General features: G+C 41.3%; 1 protein-coding gene across 1 annotated transcript in view; it reads right to left on the bottom strand.

Annotated features, from left to right (window-relative positions):
• Positions 1-2,190: 2,190 nt before the first annotated feature.
• The window catches only part of SCYL2 (SCY1 like pseudokinase 2), a 54,868-nt gene continuing 41,530 nt past the window's right edge, over positions 2,191-15,528 (bottom strand). Inside the window, exons 12-17 of the mRNA XM_065408091.1 lie at positions 11,975-12,093; positions 10,455-10,555; positions 9,227-9,293; positions 9,004-9,093; positions 6,128-6,247; positions 2,191-2,885 (exon numbers count right to left, since the gene is read on the bottom strand). Of these exons, the coding sequence (XP_065264163.1) occupies positions 2,235-2,885; positions 6,128-6,247; positions 9,004-9,093; positions 9,227-9,293; positions 10,455-10,555; positions 11,975-12,093 (1,148 nt within the window). The 3' untranslated portion in view covers positions 2,191-2,234. The remainder of the gene's footprint in view (positions 2,886-6,127; positions 6,248-9,003; positions 9,094-9,226; positions 9,294-10,454; positions 10,556-11,974; positions 12,094-15,528) is intronic.

The raw sequence follows: 15,528 nt of genomic DNA, 5'->3' as shown, positions 1-15,528 counted from the left end.
TTAACAAAATACAAGTCACATTTACAGCATAAGGCCCTTTGGTTTCTTAAGCAGCAAATGAAAGAACAATTTCATCAGCGAAAGGCTTTGAAAAATAAAGTACAAGTTTTCTATAAAAAAAAAGTTAACTAGTTCTTTCCTTCTCAAAATAGCCAGTCTTCTAAATAGTCTTCTAAATATTACACAAGAAGGTTCCTGAATTTCCTAGGAAAGAGTTAAAACCAAACTGTAGTTAACTGTCAGACCAGAGATTCTATCATGGGCAAGCTGAACATCTACCTGTTTGGAAGCAGAAGAAACTACTGCTTAATTTTCTGGAGAACTTTATTAAATTTGGAGCAATACATTAAAAGGATTTAAAATAGTTATCTAGTCACCAAATCTAGTGCTTATAGTTTTGCTTGAGAATTCACTTCATATGCATTTGTCCTTCATAAGAGTTTGACAGCAAAAAATCTGAGTAATTGTTTATTTTAAATCAAGGCAATCATGGCAGACTGCTTTTTCACTAGTTTTGAGCAGTCCTCTTCAGTCTCCTCTAATATAGATGGAAAATGTTAAGTGACCCAAAATGTTTTCATGTAACCCAATGTTTTTTTCATGCAAAAAAAGCAAACATGATTCTGGGATGTACGTTAAGGTGTGTTGTGAGCAAGACACGAGAAGTCATTCTTCCGCTCTACTCTGCTCTGGTTAGGCCTCAGCTGGAGTATTGTGTCCAGTTCTGGGCACCGCATTTCAAGAAAGATGTGGAGAAATTGGAAAGGGTCCAGAGAAGAGCAACAAGAATGATTAAAGGTCTTGAGAACATGACCTATGAAGGAAGGCTGAAAGAATTGGGTTTGTTTAGTTTGGAAAAGAGAAGACTGAGAGGGGACATGATAGCAGTTTTCAGGTATCTAAAAGGGTGTCATAAGGAGGAGGGAGAAAACTTGTTCACCTTAGCCTCTGAGGATAGAACAAGAAGCAATGGGCTTAAACTGCAGCAAGGGAGGTCTAGGTTGGACATTAGGAAAAAGTTCCTAACTGTCAGGGTGGTTAAACACTGGAATAAATTGCCTAGGGAGGTTGTGGAATTTCCATCTCTGGAGATATTTAAGAGTAGGTTAGATAAATGTCTATCAGGGATGGTCTAGACAGTATTTGGTCCTGCCATGCGGGCAGGGGACTGGACTCGATGACCTCTCGAGGTCCCTTCCAGTCCTAGAATCTATGAATCTATAAAACTACGCAAACTATATCCAATTTTGAGGCAGATCGTCTTAGCCACTAAAGCACAGAAATATTTCACTTACAATATACATGATTGACTAAGTTACCCGCCATGTTTTAAGCAGGATTTAGAAAGGCTTAACATCAATGGTACATGGCTCTGACTGTGGTGCTGAAAATCGGGAATCAAAAATCATGGAGCAAGTTATAATCTAGCATGACTATTGGAGCAGTGCATTTCTGTGTCCTAAACTGGATATTGCTTAGGAGTTAATATCACAATTTCACTCCCAAAATCTCCATTCTGTTTTAGTGAGAATTAGAATGATTACCATTATCACTTTACTCTTGTTGAACACTACCGCTGTATTAATCCTTCTTACTCTCTAACAAGATAAAGTGAAAGCCAAAACATTTCCCTTCAAAACCTTAGTCTCTTATACATGATTAGAGACATTTTCATTCAACATGGCTAAAAAAACCAGACAATTGGATGCAGTGTAATCCCATGGTGTGTCATAGTACAACTCAGGGTCATGCCAAATGTAGGCTATCCAAATCAACACCACATCAGGATTTAGCACACATTGAACAGAGACTTGCATATTGTGGGGGCACTAAACAATATAAATTAGCTTATTACAACTTAACCATTTTTGTTCAATTTATGGAGTAACACTACACAAATCCAAAAGCTATTTGGAACAAATCTCTGAACAATTATGAAATATTTAGCTTCTGCTTTTGTGCATGGATGTATGCAGATTGATGTATCCTGACTTAAAACCCTGAAGTTGGGGGAAAAGGGCCAAGATTATTTATCACATAAGACAACTTGACAATTATGAGATTCTATTGCATTACCAGGTCAGCCTGAAAACAAAATCTTTTTCCAGTACAAGTCTTTATTTTGCTAGGTGGAAAGTTTCCCCAAGTCAAATTTTTACCAGTCATACAAAGATGTTAATCAGCTTACCCATCATTCAAATTGTATCAATCTTTGAAAAAGAAAGCAAGACATTTTACCCAAAAAGATCTTTTAAGTCATTGCTAGCTGAGCTGCTGTTTGTCATGGTGTTTGTTGGCTGTGCAAAGTTCTGAGGGTTAAAGAAAGGATTACCCTGCATACCAAAACCAGGTTGTCCTAGAGTGTTCATCTGTGGTCCCAAAACAGAACTGCTTGCACCCGGGGAACCTTGAGGGGGTACAAATTGAGTAAGCCACTGGTTTGGTTTTTGTTGTGACAATTGGTTCATACTAACTTTGGGTTTTTGAGGACCAAAAAGACTATCTAAAGCAGACAAGTCTGGGGATCTGTTGTGTTGTGTCGGCTGTGAGATTCCAGATGTAGCACTCACAGGGCTGTAGTTTGGCATGTTGGCAGTTGGTACCACGTTCATCTTGGCCATTCCAGTTGCAGTTGGACTACTGAAGAAATTCTGGTTTGTAGTACCTGCCCCAAGGCTGAATCCAGAAGTCTGAAATCCCATATTAGTATTTAGTCCATTTGCTATGTTTCTCTTTGTGCTGTCAACAGGTGATAAAAATCCCATTCCAACACCCATAGATGGGACAGAAGAGAAGCTACTTGAAGAAGCAACTTTAGGTTTGCTGATGGAATGGCTGGTCAAAGACGACATATTATCTATCAAGGTATCTGTCAAGTCCTTTGTCTGCAAAACATACAAGTGTAGTTACATGCTTTTGCTGCTTACACACACTAGCAACACTTTATTACATTGCTTCTGCAGTTAAGATACAGGTGGCACTCTTTTAAACCCCAAATTTCAGAAGCTGAAATTAATTCTATTCCATGTTCCACTCAAACTTGGCATAAAAGTTAATTTCTTTACCTTATACAAGGACAATTTGGTTATTTTGGTACTCAGGTGTTTGAGTTGTTCCACAGATTTGGCACCTGAGTCTGGCAAATACGGTTTTTCTAAACTAACACTTTTGAGACTGCTTGAGAAGAATTTTCAGCACAGCTTGAGGGAACTGAACACAATTGTTTCCACTAAAGTCAAAGTGAGTCACATGGCTAATGCTCACATACAGTATCATGCTGAAAAATATCTCTATGAAATATGTGCAGAGATCCTTTGATGTTTTGAAAAAGATGCATTAAGCATATGTTCAGTAAATCAATATTCTATACTATAAATTACACATTTTCTACATATATGGGTCTAAATTTAGCCTTCAGAAGTATGTGCAACTCTTGCTGAGGTCAGTGAAAGTTGCATGCTCCTATCTGAGGACAGGCATTTTGTCCTCTTCAAAATGCACTGGGCTGCACCAATATATATATTGGTCTGAAATCATAAAAGTTGCACACAGACTGCAAATATAAGAATAACTAAGATGTGGTTTTATGGCCTTTAACCATAGGTAAAGGAGCACTGAAACTCGTTGTTGTAAATATGGGAGACATTCACTGATCAGCAAAGTGGGTATACGCAGATCAAAGGGTGTAAAAACACAAGTCCATCCTAGTTTAGTGCTGCACAGAAAGGTTTTCAACAACAATATTATTTTTCTTTTTGTAATAGAGTGAGAAGGAAAAAATGATTTTTTCCTCACTACCTTCTTCTCCCCACTTGCCCCACAGGAAGGTGGTGTGCGTGGAGAAAGAAAGACAGTCTTCTCCCCTTCTTTTTCCCCTCTCTGCGCTCCTTCCCTCCCCCAGTTTAGAAAAAATGTTGAATGAAACAAGTCCTCCTGCCCCAAGTTTTTCTCTAAAGCTTTTCACGACCAGTTCTACTTTGAACAGAGTTTAAATTTATCTCACATAAGAGGCGAAGCTACGTGTAAATGAAATTACTGTAATAAGATTTATCAAACTTTTAAAGAAAATTAAGGCACACAAAATATTTACATTAATATGTAAATCATATTCTGACTATCCCACCAAAGTGAAGAAAAGGTTGCTGTAATATTCTTAAAGCAAGATGGTAGCCAGAAAACATCTTTTGTTTGTATCTACCATCAACAGCCACAAACAAATCAATGTAACTTTTTCAAATATCAATACTGCAAGCTCCTCTTGTACCTAAAAATCAAGCTGGATTTTTTCCCCTCTGTTGTACATAACCGGACAACAATAAATAAACTTTCTGGAGTCATGTGAACTGACAGGGGATGAAACAGCACCCCAGAACAGACTCCCCAAGCCAGAACCAGGCTAAGAATGGGACCCCAACTCCGGGTCCATGAATATTCTTCCAGGAGATACTGGAAGCACCCAGCAACCAGATTTCTGCGCCAGAAGAGGCTTTCACAATCCCTCAGGACATCAGTGATCAGGAGCGGATTTACCATGAAACAAACCGTGTGGTGGCATGGGGCCCCCAACGACAGGGGCCCCCCCAAAATGCAGGACAAATATCTGACAACCTGCCCCCAAATCCCAGCTGGCAGCGCAGCAGGGCTCAGGCGGGCAGGCTGCTTGCATGCGGTGGCTGCTCCTGGAAGTGGACGGCTGCTGGCACGTCTCTGCGCGCCCCTGGCAGAGGAAGGAAGGCAGCTCCGCTCACGCACAGAGACCCACTGTCCCCCTCCTGCCAAGGGGCATGCAGAGACGTGCCAGCAGCAGGGCTAAGGCAGCTCCCTGCCCGCTCTGCCTCCCTCCCTCCGTGCTGCTTCGCTCCCGTAAGCGGCCCGCATGTCCCTGTGGCGCGCGTGCGCGTGTGTGTGTTTGTGTGTCCCGCCCCGAGTGCAAACTCCGCAGCTCCCAGTGGCTGGGAACTGTGGCCAATGGGAGCTGCGGGGGCGGCACCTGCGGGTAGCAGTGCTCGGAGACCCACTGGCCCCTTCCCTCCCCTAGGAGCTGCTGCCGGAGGGGTGTGTGTGCTGGTCGCTTTGGGAGCCACGCCGCCCAAGGTAAGCACCGCTCCCCTCCCGCTTCCCAATCCCCTGCCCCAGCCCAGAGCCTGCACCCAAACTTCCTCCCAGAGCCCACCCCACGCAGCCCCTCCTGCACCCCAACCCCCTGCCCCAGTCAAGGTACCTCACTTTATTTTCATTTACTTCCCATTAATTATAATATAGGAGGAGTATGAAGAAAAAAAGAATGAAAAATGGGGGGGGGAGGGGAGAGAAGATAAGATAATGTTCTTTTTCTTGGCTGGGTCCTGAGGGGGAGGAGAGTGCGCCTGAAAATGAAGCTGTGCACAGGGCCCCATGAACTCTAAATCTGCCACTGTCAGTGATATCATCAGGCTTTGCTTTTGTAGGCTCAACTCCAGGCATTCTTTCCTTTACTGAGTGAATATTTGCTCCAATCTCATCTTCATCAGAATCCCTCTGATGCCAGCCTTGCTCTACCTACCCTCCATGCTCCTTGCCCTTCTGTCCTCCCTCTTTCCTAATCACCTTTTTGATCCTTTATCCTTAAATATCTCCCATCCTTCTATCCCTTCTCCTATTCCTTCACACTTGCTAACTCATTTCCTCCTACCTTACACAGACACGACTAAAAAAAGTGTAATGAACAGCATGCAAACCACCACTCTGCTTTGCTTATGTGCTGCATTCCTGTCCTCCTCCCTCCCTTTATCTTTATCTATTTAGGCTGTAAGCTCTTTGGGGCAGAGACTGTCTTCCTGTAAGCTTGTATTGTAACTAGAATAATGGGACTCCAAATCATGATGTTGCCTCTGGACACTACTGTGTCATAAATAATAAATATTGTTAATATTGCTATTTGGGCACTGGGCAGAACATAACACAATTTGTTATTATTTAGCTACATTGACTCTATAGTATTGACACCACTGAAAATGGGGAGTGGGGGATGTCAGTAAATCAAGAAGGTAAGACATAGAAAATGATCAGTTTTATAACACATACAGTACTTGCAAGGAGGTAGGGGCAAGGTTACCATGGAAACTGTTCAGTAGGGATCTTTTCTCACCTGTTTGACTGGAGCTGTGATTGCATGTGATTGAGGCTTAAGTGGTTGCTGGTTTTTCAATTTTTGTGCCTGTTCTTGTTCTTTTGCTAACTTTTGCTTCTCTTCAAGTGTAAGTGACACCTTTAAAAACACAAAGCATTAGCATTAACACTGGATAGTATGTCTCATGACTAGTTACCTAATTTATAATATATTAAATCTAAATGACAGTGTTAGCTATTTAATGATACAGTACATACTTTTTATTCCAAAAATAAACTTCATTTCAAAACTGGCTAATGTTGCTAAGTGACAGAAACTTATCATAAAAACCTATCACATTTAGAAAACCCAAGTAGTTAAAAAGCAAGGAAATGAATTGTTAAGGATATCATAAAATTAACACTGCTCACATAATTTCTTATTGAGTATGAAGAAATGGCTATTTCATCACAACACAACTGCCTTACCTCTGACCCATAATTTGCTGGGTTTTAAAAAAAATCAACATATTTTATGTAGGTATTCTATTTCAAGGAATAAATGAGAAATATCAACTAATATAATCTGACAAAAAAAAATATGAAGTCATTGTAATTGGTGTTTCTTGGAAGAATTGGTGTTTCTTGAGAATAATGTATGTGTAGTTGATAGCAAAATCTAAACTACCAATTTACTGTAAAATTAAGTTTGTATCTGTGGATTGTCATTTGAGTCTCATCAGTGTGTCATTAATATCAGGGCCGGCTTTAGGAAGTGCGGGGCCCGATTCGAATACCCGGCGGCAGTCCGGGTCTTCAGCGGCACTTCGGCGGTGGGTCCTTCACTCGCTCCGGGTCTTCCGCGGCACTGAAGGACCCGCCCCTGAAATGCCACCGAAGACCTGGAGCGAGTGAAGGACCTGCCGCCGAAGTGCCGCCGAAGACCCAGACCGCTGCCGAGTAAAAATTAAAAAGGCGCCTAAGTTAAGTGCTCTTCTTTAGGGCGCGGGGCTCTCTTAGGCGCAGGGCCCGAATCGGGGGAATCGGCCTAAAGCCGGCCCTGATTAATATAACAGAGACAAGGTAGGTAAGGTAATATCTTTTACTGGACCAACTTCTGTTGCTGGAAGGTACAAGTTTTTGACCTACACAGAGTTCTTCGGGTCTGATGAAAGAAATCAGAGTGTCTGAGGCCAAGAAATCAGAGCATCTGGGCAAAATATAAATTAACAGTTGGCACTCTGACTTCTTTCCCCAGACCTGAAAAGAACTCTGTAGTTTTTATTTTCTTCCCTACAGTAACTCCTCACTTAAAGTCGTCCCGGTTAACATTTTGTTGTTACATTGCTGATCAATTAGGGAACATGCTCGTTTAAAGTTGTGTAATGCTCCCTTCTAAGGTCGTTTGGCAGCTGCCTGCTTTGTCTACTGCTTGCAGGAAGAGCAGCCTATTGCAGCTAGCTGGTGGGGGCTTGGAACCAGGGTAGACTGGCAGCCCCCCCTATCAGCTCCCTGCTCCCCTAAGTTCCCTGTGCAGCAGCTGCCTGCAGTTCAGCTGTGTCCCTCCCCCCACTGCCATGTGCTGCTCCTGCCCTCTGCCTTGGAGCTGCTCCCCGAGACTCCTGCTTGCTGTGCCGGGGGGGAAGGAAGGAAGAGGGGGGCTAATGTCAGGGTGTCTCCCTCCCCCCTGCTCCTGCACCCTGCTTACCCCATCTTCCATAGAGCAGGGGGGACACACCAGGGCTGCAGTCTCAGCAAGCCGATCTAATTAACAAGGCAGTGTACTTAAGGGAAATGCGCATATCTCCCTCCATTCCTGCTGCCTTGCAGAGTGAGAGAGTTAACCCTTGAGGGTTCAGCCAATTGCTAGTTCATCATTTAGCAGGAAGGGAAATATCCCACCCTCTGACACCTCCACCTCAACCAAGCTTCACAATCATCATCACTGTGTACCAATATTAAATTGTTTGTTTAAAACTTTTACTGTGTGTTGTGTATATTTATAGATATATATTATATAAATAAAATAATATATAGTCTTTTGTCCGGTGAAAAAAATTTCCCTGGAACCTAACCGCCTCATTTACATTATTTCTTATGGGGAAACTGGATTCGCTTAACATCATTTCGCTTAAAGTCGCATTTTTCAGGAACATAAACTACAACGTTAAGTGAGGAGTTACTGTATCTTGTCTCTCTGTGACCAACATGGCTACTACAACACTACAAACAAATTAACAGAAGGCAGAGGGCAGGAGCAGCACATGGCAGTGCGGGGAGGGACACAGCTGAACTGCAGGCAGCTGCTGCACAGGGAACTTAGGGGAGCTGATAGGGGGCTGCCGGTCCACCCTGGTTCAAAGCCCCCACCAGCTAGCTGCAACGGGCTGCTCTTCCTGCAAGCAGTGGACAAAGCAGGCGGCTGCCAAACGACCTTAGAAGGGAGCATTACACAACTTTAAACGAGCATGTTCCCTAATTGATCAGCAACATAACAACGAAACAACATTAACTGGGACGACTTTAAGTGAGGAGTTACTGTAATAGAAAACGCAAATCAACTAACTACATTTTGCTATAAAGTTTTGTTGGTGGTGAAGTAGGAAAGAAACTAGTTGACAATATTACTTGCTGCCTATCCTGCTTGTGTCACAAACAATATCAGTTATCAACAAAACTGTTTCAAAGAGACTCAGGAACATAATGAAGAATTTAAACATTTTTCAATGCTCCTCACCATGTGGACATTCAGAGTGCAGTGCTGAGCACAACTGGTCAGTTATTCTTTTTAAGCATTAAAATATATAAGTGTTTACATGCATACTTTTTCGTACAACACAGGCCTTTGGCTTTCAACATATTTGCCTTTTACACAAGGTATTTACATAACAAAACACCTTCAGAAAAAGAGCTTACCTTTTTCTGTTTTGATGACAGCCCATTTTCTTTACTATCTGATCCACTAGTTGGAACGTCATTTCCAGTATTGTTAAACATCTTGTCAATCTGTTTAAATTGAAAAAGATTATCCATGAACAATTTTAAATTTTGTAATTTATGATTAAGATAAACCAAATATTGTAGAGATAATTTCAAATTTGATGCCTGTGGGTAACCAATGCAAAATATTGTCTCTTACCTGATTACCTGTACTATTAGATTTTGTCTCTTCAGATACGTTCATTTGATTAGTTATATCCAAAGATCTGTAGTACAGAGTACAAATATTACAAAAAGATGGCTCCCAGTCAAAGCAATGACCCTAATTCAGCAAAGTTCATAATTCTAAGAGAATTAACACAGAAGAAAACTTTTCTTCTTATCACAACAATGTTGTATTTAGAGTGAGCACGCATGCATGAGACAGCTTAGAAAAGGCAGTATTTAAAATTGTAGTGAGTTATTTAATGCCAATTTCAAATACTCTTTGTTTCTCTCCTAAACAGGAGTAGATATGTATAGCTAGTTTAGCTTAATTTGATTTAAACCCATGGCAAATCCCATACAATATCCCTAGAGTCTTCAGTAAGTTTTGTTTTTGAAAGAACTCAATTCTTCTCCAATGTAATTTTTCAGTCCTCAACAATTACTGAAAACCAACAGTTTAAGTATATTTTCATACTCCAGAACTATACTAAATAATGGAGCTCTATAGTGGGTTACCATATTGCATGAATAAGCTAAGAAACTGGGGGGGAAAAAAATCACATTAACAAATGTGGTTTATTTTTATTACAATACTTTGCAGTAAGTGTACAGTATTATATTTTATAAAACTAATTATTTTTTTAGTTATAATACAAGACCTCAATACAGGACTCAAATCTTTGCTGAGAAAGTGGTGGTGCGGGGATGGGGGGGGGGGGGGGGGGAGAAGAGATGGATAAGACTGCCCATTTGTGAGAGTGATCAAAGATTGAATTAGGAACTAGCGAGGCTCTACTGCAGGGATCAGCAACCTTTGGCACGCGGCTCGCCAGGGTAAGCACCCTGGCGGGCCGGACCGATTTGTTTACCTGCTGCATCCACAGGTTTGGCCGATTGTGGCTCCCACTGGCTGTGGTTCGCCGCTCCAGGCCAACTGGGGCTGCGGGAAGCGGCAGCCAGCACATCCCTCGGCCCGTGCCACTTCCCACAGCCCCCATTGGCCTGGAGCGGCAAACTGTGGCCAGTGGGAGCCGGGATCGGCCGAACCTGCGGACGCGGCAGGTAAACAAAGCAGCCCGGCCCGCCAGGGTGCTTACCCTGGCGAGCCATGTGCCAAAGGTTGCCTATCCCTGCTCTACTGCATGTGCTGCTACAGCTAGAGATGTTTCACATTTGCTCATACAGGTGGAACTGAAATTCATTACAACCCACACACTTACTTTTGCTGTTCTTGCATAATATGAAGTTGTTCAAGTTTGGTCTTATGTTCAACCTCCAATCTACTAAGCATATCTTTTATGACAGAAATGAAGGAATTGAACTATAAAGGAAATGGTGAAAAGTTAAGATTTTGCATTGTGATGGTAAATATATAAAAAAATGCATTGTGTTCTAACATTATTTATTGCTAGAAATCCAGTTATATAGAACTTTAAACAATTGTTCAGCATGTTTATAAAACCTGTATTAGGTATGCACAGATACAGTAATTTTTCTAAAAGCCTGTTAAGTTTATCTGTTTTTGCTACTTTGCATGTGGTATACCCCCACTATGAGCAGAGTAATGTGGTGCTGAAACTGAAATACATCACAGCAAGTAGACAGTGACAGGGTCTCTCAGGCAGCTCCAAGTAAAAGATGGGGTGTTACTTAGACAATTTACTTTCTAAAAATTTCCTCTTAGGAATTCATGTTTCTTTTTTTTTTTTTTACAGCAATATATTTGCATTGCTATACTACTGGCAACACTTGCAAACAAAGCTGCGAGTGGAAACATTAAGAATGCATTCTGGCCTTTGATTTGTATTGTATTAATATTAGGTGGTTAATTACATTACCAGGACATTTAGAAGACATTGCAATATTACTCCATGGCCTTTTTGTTTCTGATGCTTTGATTAAATCCCATTACATTTTGTCCTGAATATTTTTGTGGCATATTTGAATGCTATCATATGTTTGCTAATGTAAAATTTTCCATCAGCCTTATAGAGTTAATCTTGTTTAAATTTTTCCATAGTGTTTATAGTCTACATCAATCATCTGCAAACTCAGACAGGTTTGTAGTCAGTCTCTTGATTAAATCATTGTCTATAGTGTAAAAACAACAGATGAGTAGAAGGAGTATGGGTCAGGGAAGTGACATGCTGACTTCAGTTCCTCTATTTTTAGTCCCACGGTTTGAAATATTTACTTACTTTTTTGAGTGCTGACATTCTGGCTAGAAAACCAGGAATGCTCTAAAATGCCAGAAAGTAAACGTAGGTCTTTTAGCTGTTATTCTGAACTACGTACTCTCTCATGCTTCTATTAACTATAAGTCAAGACTGTCAGCTGACAATTTCTTACATTTGAAGGTATGTAATTCAGTTACTAAGCTATACTGGATTTTATTGGCAAATATTAGTGAAAATATTCTAGGAGAAACTTTAATTTAAGATAGAGTAAGAGGAAAACTGAAGATCTAGTGGTAACTAATGGATGCAACAGGTTTAAAGATGAAAACATCACATTTAGAATCTTAAATTAGAATTACTGACCAGATCCACTATACAAACACTGCTCTTTAAGCCTATCAATTCTGACAGTATCACGGGAAGCCTTTATCATTGATTGTAGTCACATTGAAATGCACTAACATATAAACTATTTTGTCAGAGAACTATGTTAATTTTGTATCTCCTTCTAGACCAGCTCATTAGGTAAAAGTGTGCAAAAACAATTAAAACTGAGTTCATACCTGATTGAAATTAAGATTGTTCTCAATACTAAGAGGAATAAGATGGGGTAATACTTTTCCCGCAAGTTGTTCTTTGGTAATTCCCAACTTCTTATGAGTAAATGTACATTTGTAAATACCTGATATAGAACATTAAAATAGCAAGATCAGTAGTTTAGTGGTTAATATTGTGAATGAGCTCCAAGAAAACTATACATACTGTATGTACTGATAATAAAACTGAACACAGGACTCAAAAGTCAGAGTACCAGGGAAAAATCTGTACATAAACTGATTCATTTGCAACTAAACACAAAACTAGAAAAAACAAAGGCGAAGGACTGAAGTATTGAACTCCAGTGTAATCTGGGCACAAAAAGACAGGGTTTCCTAACAGGGGCAGCATTTCAGATTTTGGTGGTGGTGAGGGGAGGGAGGAGGGAGGAAGAGGAGACGGGGACTTTAACCATGATTCCAGGGTCTATTTAGGCACCTGAAAACTCTAGGATTTGTGTGGGGTTTTGGGCAGATAATAACGTAGAAATTAGTGGATAGTAGCACTGTATCTAATGCCTATATAAAAAAAGAGAATTAAATAAATATTAGACCCACTCAGCTCTAATACTAACATGTTCTCACACCTTTTTTCAGGTCACTTAAGAGAGACTGGTTAGGTTTAAAATTTTAATACATATTCTTACTTTGTTACTAACTTTTGAATACAACAATTGAAACAATCGTAGAAAAATCTAGATTACTTTCTATCACTTTTTTGCAGTTCACCAAGCTTGGAATAGATCATTTAACTTTGGAAACAACCTACTAGGCCAAGGCCCTGTGAGTTTATACTGCACCTGCCTGGGGCTCTAGGGGTTCTACTTCCATTTAAAGGAGAGTTACTTTCCAGAAGGCTCTTAAACACAACACTACAGTGATTGAGTTGCAGTTCTCACAGGAGACTCCTTACTGAGGAGGTTAGACAGGCCTGTGACCAGGGCGGACCCAGAAAACAGAAGGGTGTGCTGTCTGCCGGGCGCTAAGATACGGGATGTGGACCTGCGGTTGAAAAGGATCCTAAAAGGAGCAGGTAAGAACCCCTTGATCATCCTTCACGTAGGAACGAATGACACGGCTAGGTTCTCGCTAGAGAGAATCAAGGGAGATTATGCCAGGCTGGGGAAGACGCTTAAGGAAGTAGAGGCTCAGATTATCTTCAGTGGGATTCTGCCTGTTCCTAGAGAAGGACAGCAAAGGGCAGACAGAATTGTGAGGATAAATAGCTGGCTAAGGGAGTGGTGCTATAAGGAGGGCTTTGGGATGTATGGCCACTGGGAGGCTTTCGGGGACAGACAGCTGTTCTCACGGGATGGACTTCACCTGAGTAGGGAAGGAAATAGACTTCTGGGAGGGAGGCTGGCTCATCTCATCAAAAGGGCTTTAAACTAGTAATTTGGGGGAGACGGTTGGGAGATGTCCAGTTAATCTCCACGCCAGATTCCAACACTGAAAAAGAGGGCGAAGAGATAAGCACAGATATAGGTAGGGGTAGGGAATTGGACATAAGAAGGAGGGGGCGGATGGACAGTACGGGGTCCATACCAAATTGCATAACTAATGGGAGAAAGGATAGACAGCATACAGTAAGATGTTTATACACGAATGCGAGAAGCCTAGGTAACAAAATGGAGGAATTGGAGCTCCTGGTCCAAGAAATGAAACCTGATATCATAGGAATAACCGAAACATGGTGGAACAGTAGTCATGACTGCAGTACAGGTATGGAAGGGTATGTGCTGTTTAGGAATGACCGGAAAAAAGGTAAAGGTGGGGGTGTGGCATTGTATGTCAATAATGAGCTAAAATGTAAAGAAATAATAAGTGATGGAATGGATAAGATGGAGTCTGTATGGGCAATAATTACACTGGGTAAAAGAACTACTAGAGCCTCCCCTGAGATAGTGCTTGGGGTGTGCTATAGACCGCCAGGATCTAGCCTGGATGCAGACAGAGAACTATTTAATGTTTTTAAGGAAGTAAAAACTAATAAGAGCTGTGTAATCATGGGGGACTTTAACTTCCCAGATATAGATTGGGGAACAAATGCTAGTAACAATAATAGGGCTCAGATGTTCCTAGATGTGCTAGCAGATGAATTCCTTCATCAAGTAGTAACTGAACCGACGAGGGGGGATGCCATTTTAGATTTGGTGCTGGTGAGTAGTGAGGACCTCGTTGAGGAAATGGTTGTAGGGGACAACCTTGGCTTGAGTGACCATGAGCTAATTCGGTTTAAACTAAATGGAAGGATTAACAGAAATAAAACTGTGACTAAGGTTTACAATTTCAAAAAGGCCAACTTTAATAAATTAAGGCAACTACTTAGGGAAGTGGATTGGGCTAACATACTTAGGGATCTAAAGGCAGATGACGCCTGGGATTATTTCAAGCTGAAGTTGCACGAGCTGTCCGAGGCCTGTATCCCGAGAAAGGGAAAACGGTTAGTAGGCAGGAGAATTAGACCTAGCTGGATGAGCGGGCGTCTCAAAGGGGCGATTAAGAAAAAACAGAAAGCGTACAAAGAATGGAAGAGGGGAGAGATCAGCAAGGAAACCTACCTTATTGAGGTCAGAGCATGTAGGGATGCAGTGAGAAAGGCCAAAAGCCGTGTAGAGTTGGACCTCGCGAGGGGAATTAAATCCAATAGTAAGAGGTTTTATAGCCATATAAATAGGAAGAAAACAAAGAAAGAGGAAGTGGGACCGCTGAAGAATGTAGATAGAGTGGAGATTAAGGATAATCTAGGCATGGCACAATATCTAAATGAATATTTTGCATCGGTCTTTAATAAGGCTAATGAAGGGCTTAGGAATAGAAGGAGCAGGACAGAGGGGAATAAAGGAGGGGCAATTGACATTACAGTATCAGAGGTGGAAGCCAAACTTGACCAGCTAAATGGGACTAAATCGGGCGGACCGGATGATCTTCATCCTAGAATATTGAAAGAACTGGCGCGAGAAATTGCAAGCCCCTTAGCGATAATTTTTAATGAATCTGTAAACTCGGGGGTGGTACCGTTGGACTGGAAAATAGCTAATGTGGTTCCTATTTTCAAGAAGGGGAAAAAAAGTGACCCGGGTAACTACAGGCCTGTTAGTTTAACTTCTGTAGTATGCAAGGTCTTGGAAAAAATTTTGAAGGAGAAAGTAGTTAAGGACCTTGAGGTGAATGGCAATTGGGACAAATTACAACATGGGTTTACGAAAGACAGATCGTGCCAAACCAACCTGATCTCCTTCTTTGAGAAAGTAACAGACCTTCTAGATAAAGGAAATGCGGTGGATCTAATATACCTCGATTTTAGTAAAGCGTTTGATACTGTGCCGCATGAGGAATTATTGGTTAAATTAGAAAAGATGGGGATCAATATGAAAATCCAGAGGTGGATAAAGAACTGGTTAAAGGGGAGACTGCAGCGGGTAGTACTGAAAGGTGAACTGTCAGGTTGGAGGGAGGTCACCAGGGGGGTTCCTCAAGGTTCGGTTTTGGGTCCGATTTTATTTAATCTATTCATTACT

This window comes from Emys orbicularis, chromosome 1, assembly GCF_028017835.1.
Source record: "Emys orbicularis isolate rEmyOrb1 chromosome 1, rEmyOrb1.hap1, whole genome shotgun sequence".
Lineage (NCBI taxonomy): Eukaryota > Metazoa > Chordata > Testudines > Emydidae > Emys > Emys orbicularis.
Note: the sequence above shows the minus strand (reverse complement) of the source record. Positions and strands in the feature narration are given on the sequence as shown.